The sequence below is a fragment of the Marmota flaviventris genome, chromosome 3, assembly GCF_047511675.1.
Source record: "Marmota flaviventris isolate mMarFla1 chromosome 3, mMarFla1.hap1, whole genome shotgun sequence".
NCBI classification, from domain to species: domain Eukaryota; kingdom Metazoa; phylum Chordata; class Mammalia; order Rodentia; family Sciuridae; genus Marmota; species Marmota flaviventris.
The window spans coordinates 142,065,673-142,083,036 of record NC_092500.1 but is presented as its reverse complement, the minus strand read 5'-3'; the positions used below and the strand labels follow the sequence as shown (position 1 = coordinate 142,083,036).

At 38.9% G+C, this 17,364-nt stretch overlaps 1 protein-coding gene across 1 annotated transcript in view; it reads right to left on the bottom strand.

The window, feature by feature from the left end:
• The window catches only part of Mtnr1a (melatonin receptor 1A), a 34,782-nt gene extending 19,691 nt beyond the window's left edge, over positions 1–15,091 (bottom strand). The window contains exon 1 of the mRNA XM_027927231.2: positions 14,878–15,091. Coding sequence (XP_027783032.1) covers positions 14,878–15,070 — 193 coding nt within the window. The 5' untranslated portion in view covers positions 15,071–15,091. The remainder of the gene's footprint in view (positions 1–14,877) is intronic.
• Positions 15,092–17,364: the final 2,273 nt, after the last annotated feature.

Here is a 17,364-nt window from a genome sequence, read left to right as displayed (position 1 = left end):
GATATTTCCGGTGGCTGGTTCCTGGACGAGCCGCATGGGGTTCGGGATAGTTCCCGGGGAGCGTGTGTGGAGTGTGCTGGTGGAGTTCAGAAATAAAGTTTGTTCCTGCTTCAGTGGCTCGTGATTTGTGCCCAGCCAGACTGCGGCAGGGTTGATGGCGGGGGGAGCATGAGTGGATTAGACAAACTCTAGACAAGGCAAAGGGAGGGAGGGGAAGAAAGGAGGCATGGGGACAGGAAAGATGGTGGAATGAGATGGACATCATTATCCTAAGTACATATATGAAGACTTGAATGGTGTGACTCTACTTTGTGTACAACCAGAGATATGAAAATTTGTGCTCTATCTGTATAATATGAATTGTAATGCATTCTGTTGTCATACATAACAAATTTGAATAATAAAAACAAAGAATCTATGTGGTTTGTATAGAAAGAAATTTCATATGCATAAACATTGAGAGTTTGACAAGGGACAGCTAAGATGCTGAAGGTGATTGAGGCATATTCTCTGGCCCTGTGAAGGAACGGGAAAGGCTGTGGTTTTGGACATCAAAGAACACATTCTTAAGCTTCAAAGAACTGTGTTTTACAAACTTGTCTTTTTAGATTACTAGAGGCAGTGTGGACCATAAGTTTAGAAACAAAACTGTACCTCTGGATTTAAATCCTGGCTATGCCACATGCAAAAATAACCCAAGTAATTCATAGCTTTCCAGGACCTCGGACTTTTACATGCAATAAATTGAGATTATACTGGCGTTGATGAGGAGCTGAGAGAGTGCAAGGCACATGTTTGGATCTGGATGATTGTTCACCTTTATTTTTCCCTCCTAGTACTGGAAATTGAACCCAGGGGTGCTCTGCCACTGAGCTGTATCCCAGCCCTTTTTATTTTGAGAGAATCTAGCTAAATTGCAGAGGCTGGTCCCGTATTTGCAATCCTTCTGCTTCAGCCTCCCAAAGTGACTGAGATTACAGCTGTTCATGCCACACCCACTTTCTTATTTCTGTTCCTCGGTAATGGAAACCAGATGTTCCACTTCACAGAAGATCCCCGCCCCGACCAGAAAGTCACAAATGAGGAGGTTCCATCCATCATCTCTGCAATAGCAGGGATCTGTCCAAGTCAAAGAATCCTTTTCTTACCCTCCTTCCCCTTTTGATTATCAGCCTCTTTGACTCTCTTCAACATTTCCAGCAAGGCTGCCCATTGCACAGCCTCTATTTCCTTTCTACCCGTTTTTCTTCCACCTTTCTCTAATACCTGCATTCTGCCCATACCACATTATGTAAACTCCCAGGTACTTCTTAAAGTCTCTGAAATATAACATCTCATTCATACAACACACCATCCATATCATTCTCTGTTCATATAACACATTGTCCACATCACTCCTGTTCATGCAACACACCATTCACATCACACCAAGTTCTACCACACACTGCTCACATAACACATCCACATAATATCCTATTCATATAACATGGTGTTCATATACGCTGTTCACGTCACACCTTGTCAACATAATAAGTCATTCATACAATATACTACCCGCATCACACTGTTTATATAACACATGTCTACATCATATCCTGATCACATCATGCCCTGTGTATCTAACAGGCTGTTCACATAACACACTGTCCAAGCATACCCTGTTAGCATAATAACATCATTCGTATAATGTACTTCCCACATCATATTGTGTTTATATAACATATTATCCACATCATACCCCAACATACAACATACTGTTTCATTTGAGAGCGTCTTTGTTCTTTTGCTTCCTTGACCCCTCTTGTCTTCCTAGCTCCTCAGTCTCGTTCTATATCTCACTGTGTCCCCAGTTCCTCGTCCTACTCTTTAACTTGACTGTTGACTTTGCTGCTATAAAGAAAGTCGATTGATGGATTTCATTAACTGCTGTATTAATATAGTACCTATACAACAAAAGAGACTAGCACAAGTCATTTAAAATAAAGTACAAATAATCCTCTTGCTCTAGTCTGGATTGTTTTTTGTTTGTTTGTCTTTCTTTCTTTTTTCTTTTCTTGTATCAGGGATTGAACCCAGAGTGCTTTGCCACAGAACTACATCCCTAGTCTGTTTGTTTTTTTTTAAACAGGTGTGTGATGTAGTCAGTTTTGAAGGTGTAAAATCCTGCTAAGTATTCTGCTTATTTATTTATCTAGATCTGGTTACTCTTTTCTCAGAAGGATGGTTTAGGGAGAAACTTATAGTGTATAAAGCACCAATGTTATAGCCCAATTGACTTCTTCATTCTTCAGCCTTTCCTCCTTGTGCTGAAGACAAATTACTGATGTTTGCACAATCATTCACCTTAGAGAATTTAAGATAAAATGCTAATGACAAATATGTAATATTTCAGCCACATAAAAAGGCAATCAATGTTGAGCTGGGGTTGTGGCTCAGCAGTAGACACTCACCTACTCACTCACATGCAATGCCCTGGGCTTGATCCTCAGCACCACATAAAGATAAGTAAATAAAGTAAAAGTATTGTGTCCAACTACAACTAAAACAAAACAAAACAAAAACAAACAAAACAAAACAAAAATCCACCTTAATGCCTTTTAAGATAGAGACTTTATATCCTTAAACATTTTCCCCAACCTTGAAGGACTCAATAAAGACTCCAGTTTAAAAAAAAACAGATTAATTGTACTTGATAGATCTAAATTGCCATATTCCAAAAGAATTGTCATTCTTAAAAGTAGTACAATCATAATGTTGCCAATTTATGTAATTAAATCAGTGAGAGACAAAAGAAGAAAAAGTTAAGATTCTCATAAAAGTAGTTTTTAAAAATTCAAAATTTGTCTCATTTTTGACATATTTACAGAGTAGTTAAAGATCTGGAAGTGTTAAATATTGTATTTTACCTCAAAAATAAAAATACATAACATGGTGTTCATTCACCGGTCATAACTCTGTTAAATAACTTATTCTGTTTGTTGTAATGTTACATTTAAGTCATAATGAACTTGAGGTATAGCAATTCACTTAACCCTTGCAACATCAGTATTGTCTCAAATTAATGAGTGAGAAAATTAAAGTTCAATAACTTGCTCAAGATCACACATAATGGATGGCAGAGCCAGGGTTTTACTTTAGGCCATCTGGTTCCAGAGGCCACATTCTTCAGAGGGAACAATTTTTTTTAATGAGTCTATAATAGGACTAATTTTCCATGCATAAGAAATACTTTCCCATAAGATGATACATGTATATGTATGTGTATGTTTAGCTAGATAGATACATACATACACAAAATCTTTTTTGAAAACTTATTTGGTAAATTAATATGTATAACACACACACAAAACAGCAACAACAACAGCTGAATGCAGTCCAAACTTAAGTAGAAAGGTACAGAAAGAGAAAGAATCTTAAAATAAATAAATAAATAAATAAATAACTCCTCAAGTATAGGGAACAATTAATGATAAGCTAAAGGATAATAAAAACAAGAAACAAAAATTAGAAATGAAATTAAACTTAATTAGCAGACAAACTCTCAAAAGTAAAAATTAAAATGCACACCAAATATTAAATAAAAGCAAATTAACAGAGTTTGGCTTGTCACAGAACTGTGTCCCAAGCCCCTTGTCCTCCACCTGGCACATGGCGAAATCCAACAGGCCTTTAAATAGAGAAGAAGGAAGGGATGCATGGGGGATAAAAGCACATATCCCTTCCAAGGTCATAAAAGACAAAGAGTTCTGTATTCTGAGACAGGGAAGAAAATAATTAAAAGGAAATCACTAATCCTCTGCCATGTAAGAGCTACATGAGAAGTTAAATAGCAATCTAAGTTAGCAGGCAGCTCTCAACCCATCCTTTGCCAACACGTGTCCTTCAGGCTGTATATTACTCTCACATAGTTCTATTTTGTCTCCATCACTGGCTCATTTCTCTGAAGTTCTTTCATTAATTCTGACTCCAGTAGATGGTATCTTTTTAAAAATTTTTAAAGAGAGAGAGAGAGAGAGAATTTTAATATTTATTTATTTATTTTAGTTTTCAGCGGACACAACATCTTTGTTTGTATGTGGTGCTGAGGATCGAACCCGGACGGGACTCAGGTGAGCGCGCTACCTCTTGAGCCACATCCCCAGCCCCTCCAGTAGATGGTATTTTATGTGTGGACTAGTTTTCACATTTCCCTAGTTATCATCTGTTGTTCTCTCATCCTAAGGTAACAGCTTTAAAAAACTTTCTCAGGAGTGCTGCAGGCTCCAGTTATCATCTACCAACCAACTTTCAAATTTCTCTTGAAAACCTTTTCTGCTATATGTTTGTATTCTTCTACTTTTGTTCTCTGTGTCTCGTTTTTAATTGAAATAAAGAGAAGAAAAATTTTAATGTACTTGGATAGAAATATGTTTGAAAGTAGGAACCATGTTTTTATATAAATTTAGCACAATTTCTTTCATTCTGACAAATCATTGAATTTACTGATCAATCATATTCTGCCTCATTTCACAGGAATGCAATGACTATTTACTCAAATGAATAGTCAATTCAGTAAGCACCAAAACTGCTCAACATCAAAGCGGGTTAAGTGCCCTTTTAAACCATAAGGTCAACAACTCAAAGTACCCACAATAAACTGAATGGTGTTCAGCACCAAGTAGACGTATTTTATTTTTTTATCCCTTCTTCTGAGACTAACTCCTTCAATGTGATTGCCAGAAGTGTACGCTCCTTAGCAGGATAAGCCCTTAGCATCTCAACCAGAAAACCCACAAGTTTACTTCTCATCTGTGGCATTATCAAAATTTTACTGGAAGTTAGAGAGAGACCAGAAAGAGTCCTTAGAAGTCAGGTCAACTTGATTGGCCAACCTATTCCAGAGGTGAGAAAAACAGAGAGCTGATTAAGGGACTGTCTTTATGAAAAGGAGGAGATGAATGATTTGATGATACAGAGTTCTACATACACACAAACACATCTTTTAAAAAATATCCACTAATTTCCTTTTGGGTAACTGAGAAAACCCTAAGAAAGTAAGTGAATTTCTTCTTTTAAAGACAGAGTATATTGGCAAGCTAGTAACTTCAAAATAGTGAGGAAGAAGGGGAAAACTTCAGACACCAGGTAAAGATCTTAGTATTCACTTCAGATACTCTAGTTATTTTTAAAAGGTGATAATAAAGAATGCAGAATAAACTCCAAAGAGCATGTTGATTTAATATGGCTTCCAATGCAGACACTTTTCAAAGTAGGTATTTTAAAAAGCAGAATCATCAAATGCTAGTAAAAACTAATACGGGGAGGTTTAACATAGGACTATTTTATTCTTGATTAACTTTCGAAATTTCCAAGAGAAAAATTTTATTCTACTTATACATGACAGTAGAATGCATTTTGACACATCATACATAAATGGAGTATAACTTCTCATCCTTCTGGTAGAGTTACACTGGTTGTGTAATCAAATACGTACATAGGGCAATAATATCTGATTCATTGTGCTATCCTTCCTATCCCCAAAAGAAGTTCCATCTTATCCATAATTAATTTAATCCTCAAAACTGCTACCAGGAATAATTTCTTATGAGAGGAATAGCTGGTGGAACCTAAGATCAGACTCAAATTCAAGCATGTACTAAGGAGTCTGAAACTATTGTTCTAAAGTTTCTAGGGGATGGTTGGAATTACTTTGGCAAATTCATAAACATTTTAAAGAGTTATATAACAATGTACTACACAAATCAGAAAAAAAGAATCCTAACACTTTAAGCAGTTTCTATACCTGCAACTTAAAAACAAATCAATAAAATATATTCAAAAGTAAAACTTGGCTTGAATCAGTAAATCCAACTATCACAGAGAGCTACTATAAGAAAAGGACATCAGTGCTAACAAGAAATCTATCAGGAGACTGTTTGAAGCATGGACTTTGTTGACTTGAAGTCTTGTGCGAGTCTACACAATACAGTTTAAGGCTTAATTTTGTGAATTAGTGGTGTACTTGTCCCAAGAAAATTACTGTAATTTCCAGAGATAATTCATTTAAAATTGGGGAAGAGTGTGGATAATAAAATAATTATCCTGTGAATCTTAGACCTATTTGTCAGAGAGAGATAATGGTTCTTATGAAAGGGAAAGCTGAGACATCAGAGAATTTGTGTAGTACTTGCATGACATCATTAATGAACATTAGATCCTTCAATTTCTGGCTTATTTCACTTTTTTCTAGTTCCTAGTGTTTATTTTTTTAATACATTTAAAAAGAAATGAACATTAAAAATAAAACAACCTAAAAAACTAATCATAGAATTAATAATAGAAATAATAACACTATGACTTGTACAGTACTTTATAACTTAAAATGGTAAGTGGGGAACAGGTGGGTGGATGGATGGATGGATAGATGGATGTATGGACAGACAGACTGATGAGAATACAAGTATTAACCCTATTGGATAGATGGAGAAATTGAGTAACTAGATCTCAAATATACTACAAAATAAAAGTATACAGATATAAGACTCAAGTGGCCTGGATCATTGACTTTAATTCCTATGTTCCTTTCACTGTACCACACTGGGTTGTGTTCTGGAATAAGAATTACAGATAATTTAACTAAATTTGGGGTTCAGATCTCTTATTTATTTGAGGAGACTATTACATGAATGAATAAAACAAATTGTGGGAAAGTGTTTTGAAAGCTGAAAAGTGCTCTGAGCCTATAAATAGAAAGCATTAGACATTCTAAACAAGAAGTTATTTTTCTATCTTATAAAAGTCAGAAATCAGGTCAAACCAGCTTCTGTTAAAGTATGACAGGAAGTCCAATCCCACCAGTTTTGTACTTTAATTTTCTCATGGGAACCTGTGTAGGTCACAGAGCACTGACCCAGAATGTCTCAAAAATGTTTCAAATGCTAATTCATGAATAAATTTTTAAAAATAAAATTGTAGAATTAAAAACCTAATTTATATAATCATTGGGATTGGTTTGATATGGGCCTAGTAAATTATTTGGATTTTCCACTAAGTGGAAAAGTTCAACAACAAAAAATGGTCAGCAGTTTTTGTAAAATTGATTATAGGCCACAAAAGGAAGAAGGAAAATAAAGTTTTATAGCATTAAATCAGATTTTTCAGGCATACTGTGAATCTGTTCCAACTGCTCAGTCCCAAAAGCTAGACTTTTATACCATTCTATCTATCAGATACTTATATCTGATATCTATTGATAGCAATTAATATGAGACAAGAATATAAGATGCAAAGTGTCTTTATGAGAAAAAAATATTCCTGATAGGATAAAATGATTTAGAGGGAGCATCCAAATGCATTATTTTTTTTTTTCTTTCAGGATTTGGGCAACTATCTCCTGTATATATATTTTGTTTTCTGATTGTGTTTTCAAAAATCTCACAGAGCACCAGTCTTCCAATCAGCAAACCATGTGGCTAGTCACTTTTATGACCCTAGTACAGACATCCTGAATTGACTCTGCAGAAGAGATGGTTTGATTCTTTATTTTGGAAATGTTTATAACATGGTGAAGTGCTTATCTTCCACCCTCCTTTGAATGCCTGGTGAGAATGAGGGGCTCACCTGTGTGAACCTGAGTCCTGCTGTTCCCTACAGGTGTCTTGTTGCAAAGTGAATGAGCCAGCTGGCCGCCTGTTTAGGCCATTCCTCCCCAGTGTGTACATCTTGATGGGGTCACTACACTTCTAATCTCTCACCTTGGCTCAACCAAAGTCACGAAAGTTAGTTCAGTCAGGAGAATTGCTCACTGGCACACACCATAGCTCATAGCTGATCGTGAGCACTCCCCACTCCTACCCTTGAGAACCTCGAGGTTCTGGAGCACCAATCCACGTGCCTTAATCAGAAATAGTCCCACAGAAGGAAGCTTGAATTTTCCTGTGTGGTTGGGTACTTCATTCTCTTTCCAGGAAAAGAAAATGTGGGAAGTTTTTAAAACTTGTAACATTCCTTGGGAAGTAAAGTGGGGAACTTGATGTCATTAAGAGATCGTTTTCTTGCCAGGTGCGGTGGCACACACCTGTGATCCCAGTGACTCAGCAGGCTGAGGTAGGAAGATCGCAATTTCAAAGCCAGCCTCAGCAACTTATTGAGGCTCTAAGCAACTTAGCAAGACCTTGTCTCAAAATACAAAATAAAAAGGGATAGGGATGTGGCTCCGTGGTTAAGCACCCCTGGGTTCAATCTCCAGTACCAAGAAGAAGATAGCTAGAGATAGAGAAGAAGAAGGAGGAGGAGGAGGAGGAGAAGGAGGAGGAGGGGGAGGGGAGGGGAAGGAAGAAGAGGGGAGGGGAGAGGAGAGAAGAAGAGAGGAGAGGGAAATGAACCAGAGTTTAGGGAAAGGAAAGCATATTTTCCTAAGGACATACTCTCCCAGATCTCTGATGCCTATTATTCATGTATATTTACGTATATAATATTGTATTCATGAAACTGTTCATAGCTAGTCAACTTCATAACATGATAATTTCCAACTCTGTAATGAGCTTAATAATCATGAAAATCAAAGGACTTCTCTATATTATATAATATGATTGTCCCCAATACAGGAGCAATTTATGAACATACACTTGTACAGGCATCCATGGCAGATTGGTTCTAGGACCCCTGTGGATATCCAAACCCAAAGGTGCCTATATCACATGATGTGATATTTGCATGACAACTATGAACATTCTCCTGTACACTTTACATCATCTCCAGGTTACTCATAACAGCTAAAGCAAGGTGGATGCTAAACCAGAAACAATAGCATATCCTGAAGTCCCAGCTACTCCAGAATCTCAGACAAAAGAGTCCCATTAGCCCACAATCTGAGACCAGCCAAACAAAACAGTAGACCCCATCTCAAAAAAAAAAAAAAATGTAAATGCTATGTAAGTTGTGGTAGTATTGTTTAGAGAATATTGGCTAAAAATGTCTACACATGTTCAGTACAGATGCATTATTTTTTTTCTGAATGGTTTTGATCTGCAGTTGGGTGGATGTGTGGAGACGCAGAATACATGGATGTGTAGAGCTGACTGTTCTTGTTTCTGCCCCATCTCTGACATAAATCCATCCTCCATCATCTGTTTTTCTCTGAGCCCTCTCCTGACATTTCTGAGGCAGTAAAGGAAGCACCACTCTGTCCCACTCTCACAGAATCCCAAGGGGCTGGGAACTCAGAGCCTGGTAGGTTGCTTCCAGGGGTTCGCAGATCTCAGCTGACTTGGCAATTCTAAATATTATTACAGCCACGTGGCTGGTTTGCATGACTTTGTGGGCTATTGTAAGAGCCAAAACATCATGTAAAATATTCCTTTAAGAAATTCACAAACGGGGCTGAGGTTGTGGCTCAGTGGTAGAGTGTGTAAGGCACTGGGTTGGATTCTCAGCACCACATATAAATTGATAAATAAATAAAGATCCATCAACAACTAAAAAAAGAAAAAAAAGAAATTCACAAATGAACTTATAGAATACAATGTGCACATAGGTTTAGGGCTGTCGTTTTTACTGATACACACGGATATAATTCCGAACCCGAGATATGAATGTGGTTTCTACTAAAATAGAATCCAATTATGGTGATGAGAGAAGAATGGAAGTCAAGGAGTCAGAAACAGACAAAGGGAAAGAAGGAAAGGAAACGAATGAGGAGAAAGAAATGGGAAGGGAAGGAGGGGAAAGAGAAGAGAAAAACCAGGGTAGGGTGCACACTGGTCAAGGGCTCCATCCAAGCGTCTCAGTGGGAAGGCTACAGCACTGACGTCAGAGAGTGGGGCAAGGGTGACGAGCAGCCAGTGGGCTGTGGCCTGTGTTGCCTAGGAATGAACACTAGCAGTCAAGTCCACACAGACAACGATTGACTCCTAAATGGTGAAAGGTAAAAAAAAAAAAAAAAGAAGGCTGATGGTTTTCAGAACTCAGGCTTGGCCATAAATTCTAGTCAAGTTGTGCATATTTGAACTACCATCTCTCACTACTTTTTTTTTCCAAGTCTTTTCTGAAAAGTGTATACATATGTAGAAATACATTAAGCTGTAGACTTTAATTATATGCACTTTACTATGTGCAAGTCGTGCTTCAATTTAAAATAATTTTTTAAGTAAGCATGCCTAGGACCTACAAGCATCTTATAACAACACTGCTGCATCCAAGGGGGGAACTCAGATCTCTGAGGCCACAAATCCATGTTTTCTCCATACTCTGTGCAGCCTCTCTGAGGGGTAATGCAGAAGGGATAGAGACCATATTCTGTAGAAACCTGAAAGAAATAGTACAAGAATGGTGTAGCAGTGTCAAGCACCTAGTTGTAGTGATTCTAAGGGATTTTTTTTTCTAACAATTACTGCCAGTTTATTCTGCTGTGCACCCAGATTTTTTAAAAACAATCTTGTATTGCTTTAGATGGGCATTTTTCTAAAATGTATTAAGATCTTATCTTCTAAAGCAGAACAGACTATACATGACTGGACCTTTCTTAGATAGATCAGAGTCATAATTAATAAATAGGCTATTGTATTGCAGGGTTTCAGGAACAGTAAATAGTGAGCAGTGTTATCTGTTTCTTCAGAGCTCCTACAAAAGGTTATGTTTGATCAGATCATCAGAACTACGGTGTGTGTGTGTCTGTGTGACACACACACACACACACAGGATTGAACTGAGGCCCTTCACCCATACTAAGCCCAAGCTCTACCAGGGAGACTTCCAGCCCCTATACTTGCTTTTAATGAATCTATTTCAGTTTGCCAATATACGCCTATCTTTCTCTTAATTTACTGTTTACCTCAATAGGGATCTAGACCTTAACACCACAGTTTTATGGAACTCTGTTTTAGAACAAACTGGCTGTGGGTAAGAGCCTGTTATTTTTGCCAATTTCCAATTTTGGGTTGTATCCTACACAGGTTAGATCACCAGATAATTAAATTTTAAATAGGAAAGATTTTTAAAAATTCTTACTTTATATTTTCTTTAATAGAAGTTGTATGTATAATTTACATATAAAAAGTGTGCAAATCACAAATCTGATTTTTAACAAGCTAAAAAAAGTCAAAAAATACTCAAACACATGGCATTACCTAGTCTCTCCTTTCCAAAGTATTTTCATATGCATCATTTCAGTAGGTAACTGCAACAATCCTGTGAGGCTAAAAGATGAAATTAATATTTGTATTTGACAAATGTGGAACATGAAGTTAGGATGAAAACTGATTTCTCAGATCAGAAGGTAGATAACAGCAAAGATAAAATCTTAGTATTCCACTGCAAGAATCCTCCCAGTATATTTTAAAAGTTACTCAGAAAATATAATGTGAATATCAATTCTAGTTATCAGATTTTGGACAGGATCCTGCCAGTACTTTAAACCTTAGTGGTTGTTTAGACACTGTCTGATCTGACTAGCCAATGTCTTCTCAGGCAAGCAGTTAAATATTTTGATTTTCTTCCTTAGGAGGTCAAACACCAACATATTCCCTTAAGGAGAGGAAGGGACATAAATAACTCTACAAGTATACCAGATTTACAAGAAAAAAGTATTCTTTCAAAGCTTAGATGCCTTAGAATTCCTATCTTGTTTTCCCATTTTCTCTCTCTTTTTTTAATCTTTTCATTCTTAAAGCCAACAAAAGAAATTTAATTGAAATGGGGAGTACTGAGTAACCATAAAAACTGTTTTTTTTTTTTTTTTTTTTTTTTTTTTTTTTGGGTACTGGGAATTGAACTCAGGGGCACTGGACCACTGAGCCACATCTCCAGCCCGATTTTGTATTTTATTTAGAGACAGGGTCTCACTGAGTTGCTTAGTGCCTCACTTTTTGCTGATGTTGGCTTTAAACTTGTGATCTTCCTGCCTCAGCCTCCCTAGCAGCTAGGATTAGAGTCATTGTGCCACTGAGATGGGCCAGTAAGAACTTTTAATAAGTTTAATTGTTTGGATGTGAAATGGTCCCCAAAGGCCCACATATTGAAGGCTTGGTTCCCCAGTGCAGCAGTATTCCGAGGTGGGGCTTTTGGGAAGTGATTGGATCATCAGGGCTCTGACCTCATCAGTGGATTAATCACTGATACGTTCATAATGTGATGGCATGATTGGAAAGGGTGGAAACTATTGGAGGTAAAACCTACTTAGAGGAAGTAAGTCAATGAGGGCATGCCCTGGTCCCTTCCTCCCCCTCCCATTCCCCCTTGCCCCGCCCCCAGCTTCCCACTGACCATGAGCTGAGCAGCTCTGCTGCATCACGCCCCCTCCTCCAAGATGTTCTGCCTCACTACAGGGCCACAGCAATGGAACCAACCATGGAAAGAAAACCTCTGAAACCATGAACCAAAATAAATCTTTCCTCTTCTAAGTTTTTATTTTTTTTGGGGGGGGGGTGCATTTTGTCATAGAAACGAAAAGCTGACTAATACAATAAGCATCCCCAAATTCGTATTTGAATCAGCTACTTCTATCACTATTTCAAATTACCATCTATTCTAGAAAGCCTCAAATAATTTGAACCATAACAGCAGTACCTTTAAACAAAAAGTTCAATTACAAAAATATGAAAGTTCAAAAGTTTCACAGAAAAAGTTTTCCCAGTCAGATATGAGAAAACAATATTTTATAAATGGTCCTCCCAAGAGGCTGGGGTTGTGGCTCAAGTGGTAGAGTGCTCTCCTAGCACATGTGAGGCACTGGGTTCGATCCTCAGCACCACGTAAAGATATTGTGTCCACCTAAAACCAAAAAATAAATATTAAAATAAATAAATAAATGGTCCTCTCAAAAAGGTGCTGAGCAATAGTGTGGAAGGCATATTTTTCGTAAAACACACAGGAATCAGAATTGTTCCAGGCATGTGAACATTTTTTTGGGTGAAGATCACAAAGGATTCAAATTTCCCAAGGGCTGTAGTTACTGATGCCAACCAACCAGGTTGTGTTCTAGATAATCCTTCTGTGAGTTAAACCCTGCCCAGTGCTTCCAGTCTATAAGACCAATGTGTGTTCTTAGTTCCTCCTCTGTAAAGTGTGTAACAATAACACCCACCATTGGGCTGGCCCAAGAATTCATTCTATTAACACAGGCTCAGAACCAAATCTACCCTGAAAGCTGCCTTTTCCCTCCAGTACTGAGGATTAAACCTGTGGATGCTCTACCACTGAGATACACTCCCAGTTCTTTTTTATTTTTTTGAGACAGGTCTTTCATTAAGTTGCCCAGGCTGGCCTCGAACTTGTTATCTCTGTTATCTCTTGTTAGCAAGAGTGGCTAGGATTTTTCACCTAGGGCTATGATCCCTTCTTTTTAAAAAAAATTTTTTTATTTGTTCTTTTTAGGTATACATGACAGTAGACCATATTTTTAAATTTAAATATTATACACATATGGAGTATGACTTATTCTAAGTAATATTCCATTCTTTCTTTCATTTTTTTTTTGATAGTGGGGATTAAACTCAGGGGCACTTGAGCACCGCACCACATCCCCAGCCCTATTTCCTATATTATTTAGAGACAGGGTCTCACTGAGTTGCTTAGCTCCTTGCTTTTGCTAAGAATGGCTTTGAAAACTCATGATCCTCCTGTCTCCGTGTCCCCATCCACTGGAATTACAGTCATGGGCCATGACGCCCAGCCTAGTATGTCATTCTTGTGGTTGTACATGATGCGGAGTTTCACTGATATTGTATTCGTATGTGAATATAGGAAAATTGTGTCTGATTCATTCTGTTTTTTCTATTCCCAACCCGCCTCCCTTCCCTTCATTCCCCTTTGTCTAATCCAATGAACTTCTTCTGCTCCCTTCTTGAAGACCGACTTCCTCTAAATTAAGCCAAATATCTGTGAAGACAGGCTGATCAATACTAATTCAAATTCAATTCATATTATTAAGTCCCTTTTAGCTAATTCTTAATTCATGCACTGTTCCAAGTATTACAGAAAGCAACAAAAAGGAGGGTGGTCTTCTCAAAAGGAAGTAAACAAAATTAGAGCTTTTATCAATATCTGATTTAGAACAAAAAATAGCACTTTGAGGAAACATTAAAGTGTGCCATCTTCTCCCATCCCTTCTCCCAAAAATCTGCTTCCCAATAAGGGATAGTAAATCAAGCATCTCAACAATATTTAGAGGTGTGAAATTCATGGCTTATTTATGAATTGTCCACTAGTTCCTACCCTGGATAAACCAATTTCAATTCATTGCCAGGAGGAAAAAGCAAGTTTAACTGAAGCACAAATTAGCTCTGGTAGTATATTACATGTAAATGTATTCTTTACTACAACTATTTCTAAAATGCAAACTTATTTACTGGCAAGAGCCAAAGTGCTTTCCAAAGCAAGTTTAGGAGCATATGGTTTTTTTATTCAATTATGTGCTAATAACAGAAAACCACTCCCGACAACAAAGCTAAAACAGTTGCTCTGTCATTTTGCCAGGTCATATATTTTCTCATATTTTAGCAAAGTTGGGAAAACTAATTTATATGTAAAACCAAGCATCTGATGAGTTCATTGATTTCATCTGAAAGGGCGTCTGGAGGAACTCTCTCAACCTGGACCCGGTGCCTCTCCATCTAATAAACCCCAGAAATGTTCAACTGGAGAATGGGTTTTCCGTTTAAAGAAGAGTGACTTTGGCAAAGTTTTCTACTGCTTAAGGATTGGAAACTTCTGATTGTTTTGTGAAAAGGCATTTTAGAAGGGCAGGCTAAAGACAAAGTAAACCGACAGCCTTCACCCAGAAAAAAATGATCCGAAGTCCCCAGTTTTGAAGGAAGAATGTCTTTGACCTTTACTTGGGGCTGCCTTAGGACACGGTGCGCAGCAAGAGGGCTGGCACTGGGCGAGGCCGGGGCCACCTACCTGCGTTCCTGAGCTTCTTATTCCGATACACCGACAGGATGACCAGGAGGTTGCCCAGGATGTCCACCACGATGGTAAAGATGAGGATGAAGGCCAGCGTGGAGGCCTGCCATGAGGGTCGCACCCGCGCGCCCTCCGCGCCGCTGGGCACCTGCTGAGAGGCATTGAGCAGCGCGCTGCCGTTGCCCTTCATGGTCCCCCTCTGGGCGTCTCAGGGTCGCCCACCCATCGCCCCGGCCGCCCCGCGCTCTCCGGTGCCCCAGCGCGGCGCGAGCCGCTGCCCCACTTTTTATGGCTCCCCCATCTACTCCTCATCCCGACAGTTCCTTCGCGACCGTCCTGTCCGCTCCACCCCCTCCCGACGGCCCGACACCCACTCCGCACTTGGCGGCCCCAGCCTGGTGACACCTGCGGTCCGCTCCCAGGCCCCCGGGATACGTGCCAACAGCGCCCCCGTGCGGGAAGGTGGGGTCGAGTCGCCGGCGCCTCCTGGGGCGAGAGCAGGGAGAAGCGGTTCGACCCAGGGGACCAGGTGCTGTTGCTCTCCTTGGTTAGGTTTTTCCTCTCTAGAACCGACCATTTCACCCTGGAGAGCCAGACTTCACGGGCTTGAGCCCTAAATTGAATTGAAGCAAAATTCCTTAACCACCACCATGTGCCCCAGCTTCTTATCTGCAAAATGGAAATAAAATAGTACCTAACTCATCAACTTTACAGTTTGGAGGATGTGAAAAGAATCAAGAAATCTTTTCAGTCCGATATTGCACCATTTAACACTTGGGCTGGATGTTTCCGATAACGAAATGAGATTATAAAAGAAAAATGGAAGAATCAGTATTTGCAGATGATGGGAGTACTTTCTAAAACACCAGAGAAAATGAGACAGAACACATAATTATATAGGACTGACACAACAGAAATCGATGTAAGATTGCTGAGAAATGGCTTAACCAGCTATGTGTAGAGTGAGGGAGGGAAAAAAAAACCTTAAACCTTGCTGGGAAACTTACGTGGTGAGCTATACCATTGTTCTCATATTGAAAGCTTGACATTTTCATGTTCTCTATAGATTTTATGCCACCCCAATAAAAATATCAACTGATCCTAAGATTCTTTTGAAAGAATAAAGAGGAAGTGTAGACAAAGGAATTTGAGTAAGATGAGCAGGTGAAAAGGGTGATATATATTTAAATGAACATTAAAAATTACATTAAGTATGTAGGGCATGATGTAAAGTGGGGCATGTTGCATCAGAAAAGAGGAAACTTAACTTGCTGGCTGCTACCGCTTCCCAGTCCTGGGGCCACATGTGACTAAGAGAGCACCTAGCGATTAGCCAGAAGGCATAGCCATGGGTTGTGATGAAGAATAGGACCACCTCTAGGATAGGCTCAGAACCCTTCTGCCCTCATGGACATTACTGCCTGTAGGATGGGTGTAGATGTAAATTCTCCCCACCCTGTTGACCTTTATCCTGATTGGCTCTTGTACATTATATTAGCTGTGTATGTTTTCTCATTAAACAAGTTCCTGTTTTGACTGTTCTCCCTGGCAGTCTGATTGTCCTCCAGGGAGGGAGGGCTGGGTGTGGGCTGCCAGTCGACTTTTACCTTTCTTGGCCTGTCCTGGTGGGGGCGTGCTCCCCCAATCTCTCCCACAGGTCAGGAGGGAATGGAGGGGTTGCTAAAAACCCTGACAAGGTAAGCAAGGAATGGTAGCACACTGTAACCCCAGCTACTCTGGAGGCCAAGGTAGAAGGATGACAATTTAGGTAGACTGTGTCCCCAAATAAATAATATAGCTTAGAACCATCACCCCCAGGGTTCAATCTCCAGTACCCCAAACAACAACAACAAAAATACAATAAGTAAAACACTAAGTTTATCAATATATAAAATACATTTGAGAAAATTAACCTTTCAAATCAGTGGAGAGAGTAATTTACTATTGAAATAAAGATGTATTTAAAGAAAATGTTGGTAAATAGTTATACAACCTCAGGGTGGAAAGGAACTCTAAGCATGGAAACAATAGAAGAGTGGAAAAAAATCATAACCATAGGAAGAATGATAGAAGCAATCGTTGACTAAGCCCTGGTTTCCTAGCACTGGGGTCATTATTTTCTATGCATTGCCTTGCACATTAATCTTACAAGTTTGGCTTCGCTAGGACCAGTTTATGGATGAGAGGTAAGTAATATGCCAGAATTAAGCCACTAGTAATGGGTGGAGGCAAGATTTGAACTTTGCTCTTTCTGCCTCCAAAGCTATGAATCTCATCACTAAGCAATAGTGTTTCTTAGTAGTGATAGATTTGACTAAAGAAAAGTTAAGGGTCTTAGCTGGGTGTGGTGGCATATCTCTGTAATCCAACTGCTTCGGAGGCTGAGGAAAGAGGATTGAGAGTTAAAGCCAGCAATTTAGCAAGGCCCTAGGCAACTCAATGAGATCCAGTCTCTAAATAAAACATTAAAAAGGGCTGGGGATG